Raw genomic sequence first — 14,638 nt, forward strand, 5'->3', positions numbered from 1 at the left:
GTTCACTTCTTTTGAGCAAAGAATAATATCCCACTGTATGGCTGTACCGCTGTTTGTTTATCCATTCCCCTACTGAAGGACATCTTGGTTGCTTCCAAGTTTTGGCAAGTATGAATAAAGCCACTGTAAATATTCATGTGCAGGGTTTTGTGTGGACATAGGTTTTCAACTTATTTGGATAAAGTCAAATGACTTTTGAATCCTCTTATTTTAACTTTTCTGTGCTATTTTGTTTCAGATGTGTCTTTTGTAAGCATCATATAACTGGAATTTTAATTTTTTTAATTTTTTAATATATTTTTTTAAGTTCAGAGTGATTTTATTAGATCAAATATTCTTTTTTTTAAAACATCTTTATTGGAGTATAATTACTTTACAATGGTGTGTTAGTTTCTGCTTTATAACAAAGTGAATCAGCTATACATATACATATATCCCCATGTCCCCTCCCTCTTGTGTCTCCCTCCCACCCTCCCTATCCCACCCCTCTAGGTGGTCACAAAGCACCGAGGTGATCTCCCTGTGCTATGCAGCTGCTTCCCACTAGCTATCTATTTTATCTATAGTGTATATATGTCCATGCCACTCTCTCACTTCGTCTCAGCTTACCCTTCCCCCCTCCCCGATAACTGTAATTTTTAAAAGCCAGTTTGTAGAGAGATAGACAATGAAGCAAATATTAGCAAAATATTAATTGTAGAATCTAGGTAGTAGGTGTGTGAGTGTATTGTATAATGATTTCAATTTTTCTGTATGTGTGACATTTTTCATAATAAATGTTGGGGAAAAAAGTGAAAAACCAAGAAACAAAACAAAACCCTCTGGAGTGTGTGTGTCTGTAAAATCATAATGGGGCCATTCAGAGGAGCCATGGAGAGGGTCCCACACCTGGAACCTGGCTCTGCCTTCCAGGTGGAGGCAAGTTACTCAACCTCCCTTCTTTTGTCTTCTCTCGGCAGGATGGCAATCACAACATCCAGGGATGCACGGGTGTTGCAACAACCTACCCAGCACTGGGCCTGGGAGGCGGTAGTTGAATTAGTTGAATTAATCCCTGGGGTTCATTCATTTTCCTGCCTGAGAACCACGGGGAATGTGTTGTGCTGCTGGTCACCAGCAGAGGGCGCACTTAAAACAAGCAAATGTCCGGGTTTCCCGCCTCGCCTTCCTTTCGGAGTATTTTTTATAATGATGCGAAATTCAACTCTACTCAATGCTCTGTGGTGACCTAAATGGGAAGGAAATCCAAAGAAGAGGGTATATATGTATATGTAGCTGATTCACTTTGCTGTACAGCAGAAGCACAACATTGTGAAGCAACTATACTCCAATAAAAATTAATTAAAAAAAAAAGATGCGAAATTCAGAGTCAAAGCAAGCCTCTCCACTTTGGGCCTGTGATTCCAGGCATATAACTGGTATTACTGACGACTGCAGGGTCCTCCTAGCGCCATCTCCCTCCTAGCCTGTGCCCAGCAGCCCGGTGTATGATTCCACCTCCCACTCCTGTGCAAGGACCTACTTCCATAAATGGGTCGCCCACTAGACTGTGAGAGATCCTAGCCCAGGGCCTGGCACAGCGTCCAGGATTTGAAGAGCACTCAATGTGCACGGAATGAACTGACATCACCTCCCATCACTCACTTTATCTCCCTGCCCAACTGTAGGAGGATTAACAATCTACACAGTGTGTCACTCATCCAGGGCCCTCCCCGAAGCGTGGCTTCTTCAGCCTGGGCAACAACATTCTCAATGGGATTATCCTGGGAAGCAAGAGGGCAGGTGCCCCTCTGCATTCCCCCCATTAAGGGTTGAATTGTGCCCTTCCCCCCAAGAAAAGGTATATTGGATTCCTAACTTCCAGTACCCCAGAATGTGATCTTATAAATAAGGTCATTGTTGATATAGTTTAGGTAAAGTCATTAAGCTGAACCCTAATCAAATATGGCTAGTGTCCTTATGAACAGGGAAAATTGGGACGCAGACACACAGGGGATGAGAATGCCATGTGAAGATGAAGGCATATATGTGGGTGATGCAGCTACAAGCCAAGGAACACCAAAGGTCATCAGCAAATCTCCCGAAGCTGGGAGACAGGCCAGGAACAGGGTCTCCTGCAAGGCCCTCAGAAGGAACCAGCCCTGTCGACACCTTGGTCTCGGATTCTGGCCTCCAGAGCTGTGAGGAACTGTACATTTCTGTTGTTTAAGCCCCCCAATGTGTGGTACTTTGTTATGATAGTTCCAGGAAACTATACACCCTCAACATGCTTCCCTAAAGGATGTTCAGCTCCAACTGATCCACCTGGGAAAACCCTGCCAATCCTCAGGCTCTGGTTAAACATCAGCCAGTGAAGGGTTTCCAGCAGGGGAGAAAGTGTTTAGAAGAAGAGGGATGTGGGCTAAGCAGCCAGCACTGGTGTATCCAGCTCCACCCTGGCTAATGATGAAGTGCCACCAAGAGCTGCATCTTGTCACTGGCCATATGGATATGGTCCTGCAAGAAGCCTACACGGAGAAGGCAGAGGTAACCGGTCGGGACCCAGTCACCTGGGCCTGGGAGCTAGTGACCCCGTTACTGCTGGACATACTCTCCCCCTCCCCCCGTGTAAATTGCCTCCCTACTGGCAAATTCCAAAGCATGGTTCAAGACTCCGCAGACTGCTAGTCGTCCCCCACTCTGTGTTCTTTCATCTTTTATACCATTGTGGAATTATTGCCTGTCACGTGGTTAGCCAGCAAGGCTCCCCAGCCTCCACCGCAGCGAGGCATGGTCACATGACTAAATTCTGACCAATAGGGTGTGAGCAGAGGTGAAATGTACACTTCCGGAGCCAAGGCCTTGCTGCTGTGCTGCGTTCACCCACCCCCTTCCTTCCCGTTTTCTCCTGCCTGCTGGCCTGAATGTGATAGGATGGTGGGAGCTGGAACAGCATTCCGGGACCACAGGATGCGAGATGGCAGAGCAATGAGGGAGCACTGCTCAGCTGGGGCTCTGACGAGAGGAGGAAGTAAACTTGTGCGTTTTTGGCCACTCGTGTTTTGGGTCTTGTTACCGGGAGCCAGGAGAGAGAAGTGGTTGAGAGCCAGACACCCTGGGTTCAACCCCAGGTCCACCACGTCCCGTCAGCGTGACCTTGGGCAAGTCACTTAACGTGTCTATAGCTCAGGCTCTTCACCTGGAGAATGCGAGTAATAAAAATACCCACCCCGGGCTGCTGTGAGAACCAAATTAGTTAATTCCACGTGAAGCGGTTAAAATGATGCCCGTGAGTATTGGCGATTGCACCAGCTGAACCTAGAGTCTAATACGCAGGCTTTCATCCCTGTATCTACAGCACCAGAGCTGCTCTAGAAATAGTCTGAGCTGAGTTGAACAGACACTAATGCTCCTCATAGAAATACAGGAAGGGGTTTAATCAAGTTTTGTCTACGGTGGAAAAGTTAAGTTCAACAGTACTTCTGGACCAAAGAGCGCCTTTTTTTTTTTAACAGATGGGACTCTTCAAGGTTACTGCCCTTTATAGGTAAACGATTCAGAGGGAAAGAAGGTGCCTTTTTCATTATCGGCTTCTTGTATTAAATTGTGAGAAATAATCTTCTGTGGGATGATTTGTACAGATTTCCTTCATATATTTTTTCCTGATAATAAAACGAGAAAAAGAAATCAGGAAATGCCTGACTTCCTAAACATTCTACTGTTTAATTGGTGTGTTAACCGCAGGATACAGAGTGCATTCCAGCTCTACGAGCTAAAGGGGGAGGAAGGGGGCATTTCGTCACTGCTTATTAGTTTAGGGACCTGCGCACGTGAAATGTGGTGATATCTTAAAATTCCATGATTGTAAAGACATTTGCTCATCCCATTTGATTTCTGTGAGATTCTCTCTTAATTCTCCTTATTTAGGCCCCCAATGATGGACCCACCGATAAACAGACATTGGAAAAAATACTGGTGGATCCCCTCCATGTTCAAGCCAGAGCTTGATGAATAGATAGATAAATAAGTAAATAAATAATGGGTTTTGTTTTTTTTTAGTGACGAATTCACCTACTGATCTGCATTTGACATTTTCTGTAGCTGGAACTCTGAACTACTCCTGGGGCCTGTCTGAAATGAAGAAGAGACTCCAGACTTGTTCTTGGCAGCCCAGGAACCCCTTCCTCTCCCCGGAGAGCCCTCCCTGCAGTGGGCAGCTGGCACTGTCCTCCCCCACGTCTGAGCCACGCAGCCTCCTCCCGGAAGCCCACCTGGCGCCCTCCCCTGGGACTCCTGGTGCCCTCCGTGTACTCCATCACCAGCACCCGTGTCCGAGCCTGCTGGGGTCCGCCAGTGCCCAGGTGAGGACCGTCCAAGGAGGGATGTTTACAGGTTGAGGGCACAATGGAATCTCAATCCCTGGTCTGTGGGGGGGCCGATGGTTTCCTAGCACTTAATTTCTAGCTTCTTAGCTCTGAGTCCTTCTTCCCCTTCTCTTTACCAGGAGGCTATGCTATAGCCCCAACCACTGCTGCTACAGGGCCTCTGGTGAAATATACCCCAAGGGTCCCGAGCCCTTGGGTGGGAAGGATTCAGGGAGGGTGAGCCAGGGGTCCAGGAAAGGACGGTGCCTGCTCTATGGGCCCTTCAGGGCCAGCGCCTACCCCCGCTTTCCCCGAGCCTGATTCCCTCGATGATGCCCCCAATTCCCACCTGCCCCCCTTGACCCTAACCTGATCCCAGCCCCCTCTGCCTGCCCTCCCCACCTGTACCCCCATCTCCCCGCTCCCGCCCAGGCCCCCGCCTGGCACTGACTGTGAAAGCTGCTCCTTGGCCAGGCTGAGGTTGCTGCAGTCCAGGGCCCTGCGCAGGTCATGCCGTTGGCACTGCTGCTGCCGCTCACACAGCAAGGCAGCGCGAGCCCGCTGGACCCTCTGCCGGTCCCAGTGCATGTCTCGCTGGCGCTCTTCCTCCTGGAGCCTCTGGAGAGAGGAGAGGTGACTCACCACCGCCTGTCCCCAGCAGAAGAGCCCCAGGGGATTGTCTCTAGGAGCCGGCCTTTCATTGTACAGATGGAGAAACTGAGGCCCAGAAGGGGGCAGGTAGGTGAGCAACGTCATGCCGGAAATCAGAGGAGAACCCCCCCCCCCACCTGCCATCATGCTGGTGGCCCAGCTGATTCCCCCTCTTGGGAGGCCTGCGCTGGCCCTCTGAGCCTGAAGGGACAGCAGAGTCTCGGTTCCAACAGTGGCTCCCAGCCCAGACCTCCGTAAGCAGGGCCCACGGGTGTCAGGTCCTCTGCATCTGGGATGCTACCAGTGGGCAGTGGCACCACCTGGCTGGACACTGGGGTCCTCTGGTCACTTCTAGAATGTGCTGATGCCACAGCCCCACCCCGGGACAATGGCTCAGGATCTTGGGGGTGAATTTCTCTGTGCCCTTTACAGCAGAGTGCCTTGAAAGTATTGTCTGCACTTGCTGTCTCCTTGCCCTCCTGCCTGTTCTCTCTCCAGCCCATTAAACAGGCTGCCACCACTCCACCAAAGAGGTGACTGCCCAGTGCTGGGTCCTGCATCCAGCCAGCAGCCCAGCAGTGGCGTTTGACCCAGGGGTTCCCACACTCCCTCTGAATTCACCACTGCTTGCATCCCTCCTACCTCTCTGGCTGCTCCTTCTCAGGCCGCTTTGCTCTTTATAAACGATGGGGGTGAGAGGGGAGGGTCCCTCTGTCTACACTCACTCCCTTTGTGATCTCCAGGTTCCCTGCTTTAAATACTCTCAGTGCAGTGATGACTTCCTGTTTATGTCTCCAGCCCAGATCTCATTCTGAGCCCCAGACTCTACATCCAGCTGCCTGCTGGGCTTTACTTGGAAGTTGTGTCAGAAAATATAACTTGTCCACCAGTAGCCATTTTTCCTTCTTCCTTAATAAAAGAATCACCAGCACTTCACTGCCTGGAATAAATACTACATTTCTTCTTTATAGTTAGGGGCAACCTAGTGACTGAGTTGTCCAACGAAATGTAAATGGAAATGTCTTGTGAAACTTCTAGGAAGTGTCCTTAGCATTCTTCCCCCTTCCTTCTTCCTGCCAGCTGGAATATGCATATGATGACTGGAGCTCAAGCAGCCATCTTGCACTAAGAGGTGGGAACCAGGTGCTGAGGATGGCAGAACTTTAGTCAATGGTCGTGGAGCTGCCATGCCAGCCCTGGGCTGTTTTCTTGAGGATTTAGTCTACATGCAAGAGATAAAGTTCTATTTTTTTTAAGATGGTGTTATTTGGGATTTTCAGCTGAATCCTAGCAGATATAGATATCTAAAGAACATTGCACACAACATATCCAAAATTGCGCTTGTGATTTCCATTCTCCCATGAACTTCCCTCCTGGACTTGTTTCTCCCACCATCTTCCCATCTCTGTAAGTGCCAACTCCTTCCTTCTCGTTGCTCAGGCCAGGATGCCTGGAGTAATCCTTAACTCCTCTGTCTCTCATATGCCATGCCAAACCCTTCAACCAATTCTGTTGACTCTAACTTCCAAATACATCCAGAATCCGACCACTTCTCAGCACCCCTGCTGCCAGCGCCCTGGCCTCAGCCAGCACCATCTCTGACCTTGACCATCAGCCTCCCCAGTGATCTCTCTCCTTCCCGCCTTATCCCCCTAAGTCCACCCTCAACACAGCGGCAGGAGGGATCCTGTTAACTGTGAGATCTTGTCTCTCCTCTGCTCAGAACCCGCCAGAGCTCCCCATTTCGGTCACAAAAAAGGCAAAGTCTTCCCCAGTGGCCTGCCAGGCCCTCAACCCTCTGCCTCTTGGACTTCATCCCACCCTCTCCCCTCCCTCCACTCCAGCCACCAGATGCCTCCCTTCTCTGAACAGGTCAAGATGGCCCTTCCTCAAGGCCTTTGCCCTTGCTCTTCACCCCGCCTGATCGTCCTTTCCCCAGACACGTGCAAGGTCCCTCCCCACCTTCAGCCCTTTGTTCCAGAGCCATTGGTCCCCTGATGACCCTCTCGCGCCCAGCAATCTCAGCCCCTTCCCCAGCCTCCTCCCCTCCCTAGTGCTTGTCCTCCTCTCACTAGAACACAGACTCCTTGAGGGCAGCTTCTAGGGCCGAGCGTGACAGTGGCTATAACTAGATGCTTGAGGAAGGTGGCAGGGAGCACAGGGCCCCATCTGCGGGCTCGGGGGGTGGGGGGGTGGGGGCACAGGCACCAGCTTCTCCTGGACTTGCTGTTTCTGAGCCAGGCGGATGAACTCCAGCTGCTCCCGGCTCATGCCCTTCCAGCGGTCGGGGACCACGCGATGGGGCCCGAAGGAGCTGGCTGCCTGCTGGGGGTTCTCCAAGAGCAGGTCCCCACGCAGCAGGTGGGAGATCTCGGCCAGGTTGTCCTCTTGGTCTTGTTTTTTCTCTTGAATTTTCTTTTCTGCTGACTCCAAGGCCTGAGCAGGGCAAGATATTAAGGGAGATGCCCTGAGTGACCCCGGGGGGACTGAGGCATAGGCTGGCAAGTCTCACTGGGGGCCCTTGAAGGAAGAATGTGCTAAAGGGCACCGGGGATGGGGGGAGGTGTAGACTCATCAGGCATGGATGTGGGGAGGCCCTCAGACCCCCAGCTGCCTGGGAGATGCTGGGTGAGCGGACTGGGCTCGGGGAATCACTGCCTGTTGGTCGAACGCATAATTGCTGCACGTCTTTGTTTGCAGTGATTTGCCAAAGCAGGGAGCTGCCTCCCCCTGTTAGGCTGCCATCTCCCCTCGGCTTGGCCTCACCCACCCCAAGACAGGGCTGTGTACCCCTCCGTGTGGTCCTGGTCACCCTTGGACGGCGGCGGGCCACAAAGAACAGCCAACCAAGTGATTCACAGCAGTGGTGATTTCTAAAAGGTGCTCCCACTGCCCGGCAACCTCAGCCCCAGGGACAAATAAATTCCTGGCCAAATCCCCATTCACATGAGGATGATGGGTGGAGGGAACGGGCCCTGGCTGTGTGACCTGGAGCAAGTCACCTGCCCTCTCTGGGCTGCAGTTATTTCTCTGTCAAGTCAAGAGACGGATTAAGAGACATTTGTCAGTGTTACCAGTTCTCTTTAGTAATGAATGGACAGGGCACTTTTTGAGGTGCCCACGCACAGCAGGTGCTCACAAGGAGGCCAGCTCAACTACGTTACGTAAGCCCATGCTTTGCAGCTGGACAGGCTGGGATTTGAATACTGGACTCGCGGTATTTGGAAGTCCAGTATTTGAATCTGCCAAAGCAAATCAGATTAGTACTTAGGCATCCCAAAGAAAGTCAGTTCCCCACTCTGAGCCCGTTTCTTTATCAATTAAATTGGGTTAATCGTGCCCCTCTGAAAGGGTTGTTGAACACAGTGACTAATAAGAGCAGCCGATTGTTGCAGGGATTAAAAAGAACTGCTATCATTGATGAGTCAAGGAGGCTGGGGCCTGCCGGGGAGGTGGCTGTGTGTTTGTCTTCCCCTCCAGACAGAGCCTGGGGTATACACCTGCTTCTTGTTGAATTCTTTCACAGCTGCACAAACCGCCTTTCTGGTGGTGCTTTCCAGATTCTGTAAATGCTTGGCTGTTTCGTCAAACTGCAGCCTTGTCTTCAGGTAGAGATCCTCTGAAAGGAAGCAAAACGCAATCAAACCTTGCGTGCCTGCCCGGAGACCCTGCCGAGATGTGCAGAGCACGCTGCGGAGTATCTGTCTCTCATCACGGCCCCATCCAAAGAAAAGGGGTGCGTCGGAAGGCTGTGGGAGATTGACACGAGTCAATTCAAGTAAAGCTCTTAGATGGGTGCCTGGCAGTGTGAGCAATCACCACTGTGGCCTGGTAATGTCTGCTATGGATTGGTAATGTCTGCCGTGGAACCAGGGGAGAGGGGTTTAGAGAGCAGCATAGCAGGAGGTAAGGTCAGACTTGTTGGTCCTTGAAATAAATTTGGCTTTTATTGAGTAAACTGAGAAGCTATTGGTTTTGAGCATAGGATCCAGCTTAACTTTTTTTTTTTTTTAAAAGCGCTCCTGACTTATTTATTTATTTATTTATTTTATTTTTTTGGCTGTGTTGGGTCTTCGTTTCTATGCAAGGGCTTTCTCTAGTTGTGGCAAGCGGGGGCCACTCTTCATCGCGGTGCGCGGGCCTCTCACTATCGCGGCCTCTCTTGTTGCGGAGCACAGGCTCCAGACGCGCAGGCTCAGTAGTTGTGGCTCACGGGCCTAGTTGCTCCGCGGCATGTGGGATCCTCCCAGACCAGGGCTCGAACCCGTGTCCCCTGCATTGGCAGGCAGATTCTCAACCACTGCGCCACCAGGGAAGCCCCAGCTTAACTTTTAACGGCATCATTCTGGCTGCTGGGTTGAGAAAAGACTATGGGGAGACAAGGGCAGAAGCAGGGAGACCAGTTAGAGGTTACTGCAATGATCCAGTTGGGAGATGCTGGCTGCTTAGTCCAGAGTGGTAGTGGAGGACATGGTGAAGGTGGTTGGAATTTGGGATGACTTGCTGCTGGACTGCGTGTGGCATTTGAGGGAAAGGAAGGAGTCAAGATGACTTGGGTTTGGGCCTGGGCAACTAGAGGAACAGAGCTCCCATTGATGGAGGTGGACGGTCAGGTTCAGGGGATGATCAGATTTTCTTACTGGACACGAACTGATATAGGCTGGACCTATGTCTTGGCCCACACACTGAGGGCCGGGACCGATGCTGAGTTACCCTGAACTCCAGCATCCCACTGGGGCCCGGACAGAGCACAAGCTCAGAAGGTGTTTCCTGCATGACAGGCACGTGGCTGAAGATATTTAAATCCTGGAACCCGGGTTCTCATGTCTCTTTTTTTGGCCACGTGGCCAAAGCAGCATATTAGTGAGACTTAAAAGACAAAATGAAACAAGAAAAAAAAAGGGGGGGGGGATTGATTTGTTGAAGAAAGTATTGAGACCCATCTGTCTTTTTTGTTCCATTACCTGCACATTTTTGGTTGGCACGGGCGATCTTCCATTCCCTTTGCTGTTGCAAGGACCATTCCCTGTTTTGTTCCTCTTGGAATTTCTTCCTCTGATAGAAGTTTAAATCCTCTCCCATGAATTTCTGCATTCCTGATATTGTATTCCGAGCATCATTATCTGACTGCCGGGCTGGAAGATCTTTCTTAAGGGCTAGGGGGTCGGAGAGGTCAAATTCACAGCGAGTTTCTGGCTTCTGAAAGCTCTGTTGGAAATCATTGATAGCTTTACAGAGATTTTTCCTATCTCTCCTTTCCCGGTTTTCTGATATGCATGTGATCTTGTCATTTTGCCTCATTTCAGCAGCTAGAAGAGATACAGCATATTCATCAGCTTAAGATTCAGAGGAAAGACATAAATTTGAATCTGAGGCAGGAGATAGATGGGCCCCAAGCTAGGCATTTACAACTGGCCTCCCGTGTACATTTCATGGAGCAGGAAAAAGTGGGCTTCGGGCCAGACACTTACAACTAGTCTCCTGTTTGCATTAGGACATAGATGGGCTCCAGGTTAGACATTTAAAATCAGCCTCCTGTTTGCTCTCCGAAATGGATGTAAGAACAGAAACAAGGTAAATAGCCAGGCTTTGTCTCCTGAGGATGCCTGAAGATAACAGTCGTGGCAGGAACAGAGAGGGGCTAACCTTTGTTTGGGTAAAGGATCAAGAGGTCACATATTTCCCATCCTTGGGGCAAGGGAGACATTGCACATGCGCAGAAAGGCTCCTTGGGGGTCAAAAAGGAGGAGGCACCACCCCATAATAGGTGATGCTAAGGCCGTCCCATAGGCCTCTGGGCTGAAATCCCATCTTGGAAAAAAATTTGCGCACGCATGCTGGGGAGGGGCCTAGGGCAGGTCACGTGTGGAAAAAGAAGCCAGGTAATTGGCCAAAGGTAAACAGAGACCCAGAAGAACTGCCCTATATGAATGACTTCACCCCCTCTTTACTGGACTCCTCCTCATTAGCGGGGACGCCCACACCTTTCCTCTCCGGGTGTGCATCTCTGCCCTGCTTCTGTCTTAACTAAGCAAACTGTTTCTCTGTGTGCTCTCCCACTTGTTGTGCTGTGTCTCTAATAATTAACTTTGTACCTGTTTTTACAGTTTTTGCCTCCGTGAGAAATGAATTTTTCACCGGGGTCAAGAGCCAGGGGGTGTGGTGGCTGGGATTGCTGGTTTTCATCCAAGCTCCCCAGGTTCAATTCCTGGGCAGGGAATTAAGATCTTGCTTCACGCCACCACTTACTGCTGCCTCTCCAAGATCAAATCCACTTAAAGAATGATTTTTAGTGATTCTAAAGTAATCCAACCTTCCAAAAAGTTAACACAACCATTAAAGGATTAGTATTCTGAATATTTAAAAAGCACCTACAAATCAACTTAAAAAAAAAAAACAATAAACAACCTAACCAAAAAGGGGGCCAAGGAGAGGAAAAGGCAAATCAATATAAAGAAACCTGAATGATCAATAAACTTGTGAAAAGATCATCAACCTTACAAGATGGGAAACATCCAATGAAATGGAGAAACATTTCAAATGCGAATAATAGCAGGTATTAGTAAGGATGTGGGGAAACAAAGATTTCTCGTTTACTGCTTGTGGGAGTGTAACTTTTATAACTTTGGAAAGCCATTTGCCAACATCCCGTAAAACTGAAAACATGCACATACTATGACCTATCAATTTCATTTCTAGGTACACCAGGGACATGAACATTGGGACATAATGCAGGACAGTCATTAACATTGTTTGTAATTATTTTAAAAAACTGGAAAAAATCTAAATCAGCCACCAGTAGAGGAATAAAAAAATTGTGGTTAAAATTCATATGACAAAACATCATAAAGCAATTAAAATGAATATTCTGTACATAGATCACCTCTAAATTCCAAAAATAGATTGGTGAATTTTTTAAATGTTGCAAAAGGATACATTCAATATAACATCATTTATGTAAAATTTTAAAACACACACACAAATTTTATATTGTCATGGATGTACATACCTAAATAGTACAAGTACAAAAACATGCATGGGAATGATCACACCTCTGAGAAGGGAGGAAGAGGAAAATGGTAAGATGGGGGAGAGCTTTAGCTATGTCTGTATAACATTTAATTTTCAAAAAGCATTTCTTAAGATATCTAAAGCCGGTTTGGCAAAATGTTCATATCTAGTCTGGTGGTGGGTATGTATATGTCTGTCACGTCGTTTTTGTACGTTTGAATTACTTTTTAAAAAAGAAATTTTACTGAAGTATAGTTGTTTTTTTTTTTTAAACATTTTTCTATTTTTTTACAATTTAATTTTATTTATTTATTTATGGCTGTGTTGGGTCTTCGTTTCTGTGCAAGGGCTTTCTCTAGTTGCGGCAAGTGGGGGCCACTCCTCATCGCAGTGCGAGGGCCTCTCACTATCGCGGCCTCTCTTGTTACGGAGCACAGGCTCCAGACACGCAGGCTCAGCAATTGTGGCTCACGGGCCTAGTCGCTCCACGGCATGTGGGGTCTTCCCAGACCAGAGCTCGAACCCGTATCCCCTGCATTGGTAGGCAGATTCTCAACCACTGCGCCACCAGGGAAGCCCGAAGTATAGTTGACTTACAATGTTGTGTTAGTTTCTGCTGTACAGCAAAGTGATTGATTCAGTTATACATACATATATTCTTTTTCATATTCTTTTCCATTATGGTTTAACACAGGTTTGAATTACTTTAAGCTAGAATTTTAAAAGGTAAAATGTTTAGAAAATATGAAACAGTATAAAGAAGAAAATCAATTTCACTCATCATGCCATCACTCCAACTTTACCACTGCTGACATTTTGGTATATTTCCTTTCTGTATTTTTCTAAGCATATTTTTATGTATTTTAAAACATATATATTTATATATGTATTTAAACTTAATTGATAACCCACTGTATATACAATTTTGTACCCTGCTTTTTTCTATTTAAAAAATCCTTATAGTGCTTTAAAAGAAATTGCTAGACGTGATGGGGGAAAAGGAATACTATTTGAGTATTTGATCTAAGAGCCAGAACACTATTATTTGAACCATATCTGGTTCTGAGTCAGCTCGGGGGTATGAGCTCAGGCTACTGTAAACAGCTGTCCCCGGTAGAAGGTCTTGAACTTTTTGGCAGAAAATGTGTGTGTTTAAAGATTTTCATACCCAGTTTTTTAAGAAAACAGAGAAAAACATACATTTATCCTCACAATTTATTTCCTACAGCTCACATAGAATTCAATAGCTGTTTTTTTTTTTAAGTGAGGAAGCATCAGTGCATTAAGTTAATTGAGCACAAGAAATTGTGAAGTTTTAAAAGGAGGAAGAGCATGAAAATTGCAACTTTTTTCATATGTGAGGAAATGTGAACTGGGGTGTAAAGGCACACAGCCCTGAACTGCTAGATGGCCATTCAGGGAATGCTCACCAAAGGTTTCCTGTCTAGCTTTTTCAGTTGCTTCTTTTATCTTCTGGTCACAAACCTGAACATCCCAGGCTTCTGTGTCTCCCTGGGAAAGGAAAACAAAGGGAATTAGAGCCAGATAATTTGATTCAGTTGATAACAGTCCTACTGTAAGCCAAATCTTGTCATACCCGGATGCTTTTGCTTATAGCTGGTTCTTCAGCCTGTCTTAAATTTCCCCAGAGCTTCCTTCTCCCCTTTTCAGTCAATAGATCCTCATCCTCAGAACACTGCTTAGGCATCACCTCCTCTGGGGAGTCCTCTCTGATTTCCTCTCCCAGCCCCAGTTGGTGCTCCCTGGCAGCCTTTGCTTGCCTCCCTCACAGCACTGACTCCACTGCATTATAATGTGACCATTTTAATGCCTGACTCCTCCACTCTGGGCTATGAACTCCTCAAGGTCAAATATTGCCTTGTTCCTCATCTCCTGGGCCCAGCTCAGGCTTGCCACAAAATAGGAACTCCACTGGCATTTGTCAAATGAACGGACTGGAGGGAATTCCTGGCAATGTAGAAAATCCGGCTCAGAGAGAGGAGAATCGCGTTCCAGTCTCTGGCCATTAACTCCAGGCAAGCTCTCTCCCCACTGCAGGACTCAATTTGCCTGTCTGGCAAGGGACAGGGGGCATTATTTGGTCTGTTAAGGTCTCTCCCATCCTCAGCAAAGTCAATACATGGAACAAGTCTTCCCGGCAAAGCCTGGAGCCGTCTGCAGCGGTGCCTGGATCAAAAGTTTCATTCCAAGGGTTCATCTCCTCTTGTTTCCCGCCGCCCGCCTCACTCGCCCCCAGCCGCTCCTCCACATTCCCTCCTGGCCCCTTTCCCTTCCGGGCTGGAGGATCTCACCCCGATGATCCTGTTCCTGGCATTGAAGATCCGTTTCTGCCTGCGCAGCTCCGCATATCTCCTTTTGGCCAGACCGAAGTCCTCCTCCAGGTCCTTGGGCTGCGCTACCTCCATGACTGCGAATCGCCAAGAAATTCTGAGGTTTTTAAAACTTGTGAGATTAAAAGAAAAGACAACAAACATAAAACAAGCTCAAGCCAAGCGAGGCTGGCTCCCTAGGAGGTTGGGCTGGTGGGATCCGAGCCTGCTCCAGAGGCTCTCAGTCCGGCCTTCTCCCACCGCTCCAGTGGCGAGAAGACCCGGTTCCTCGGAAACGTAAAC

At 48.3% G+C, this 14,638-nt stretch overlaps 1 protein-coding gene across 1 annotated transcript; it reads right to left on the minus strand.

The window, feature by feature from the left end:
• Positions 1–88: 88 nt before the first annotated feature.
• RIBC2 (RIB43A domain with coiled-coils 2) lies at positions 89–14,500 on the minus strand (the record flags this gene model as incomplete). Its single annotated transcript, XM_082421635.1, has 7 exons — positions 89–3,641; positions 4,795–4,961; positions 7,203–7,430; positions 8,495–8,613; positions 9,959–10,303; positions 13,436–13,517; positions 14,318–14,500. The coding sequence occupies 7 exons, from the start codon at positions 14,498–14,500 to the stop codon at positions 3,563–3,565; spliced, it is 1,203 nt and encodes a 400-aa protein (XP_082277761.1). The 3' UTR covers positions 89–3,562.
• Positions 14,501–14,638: the final 138 nt, after the last annotated feature.

The sequence above is a fragment of the Balaenoptera physalus genome, assembly GCF_965194825.1.
Source record: "Balaenoptera physalus genome assembly, chromosome: 13".
NCBI classification, from domain to species: domain Eukaryota; kingdom Metazoa; phylum Chordata; class Mammalia; order Artiodactyla; family Balaenopteridae; genus Balaenoptera; species Balaenoptera physalus.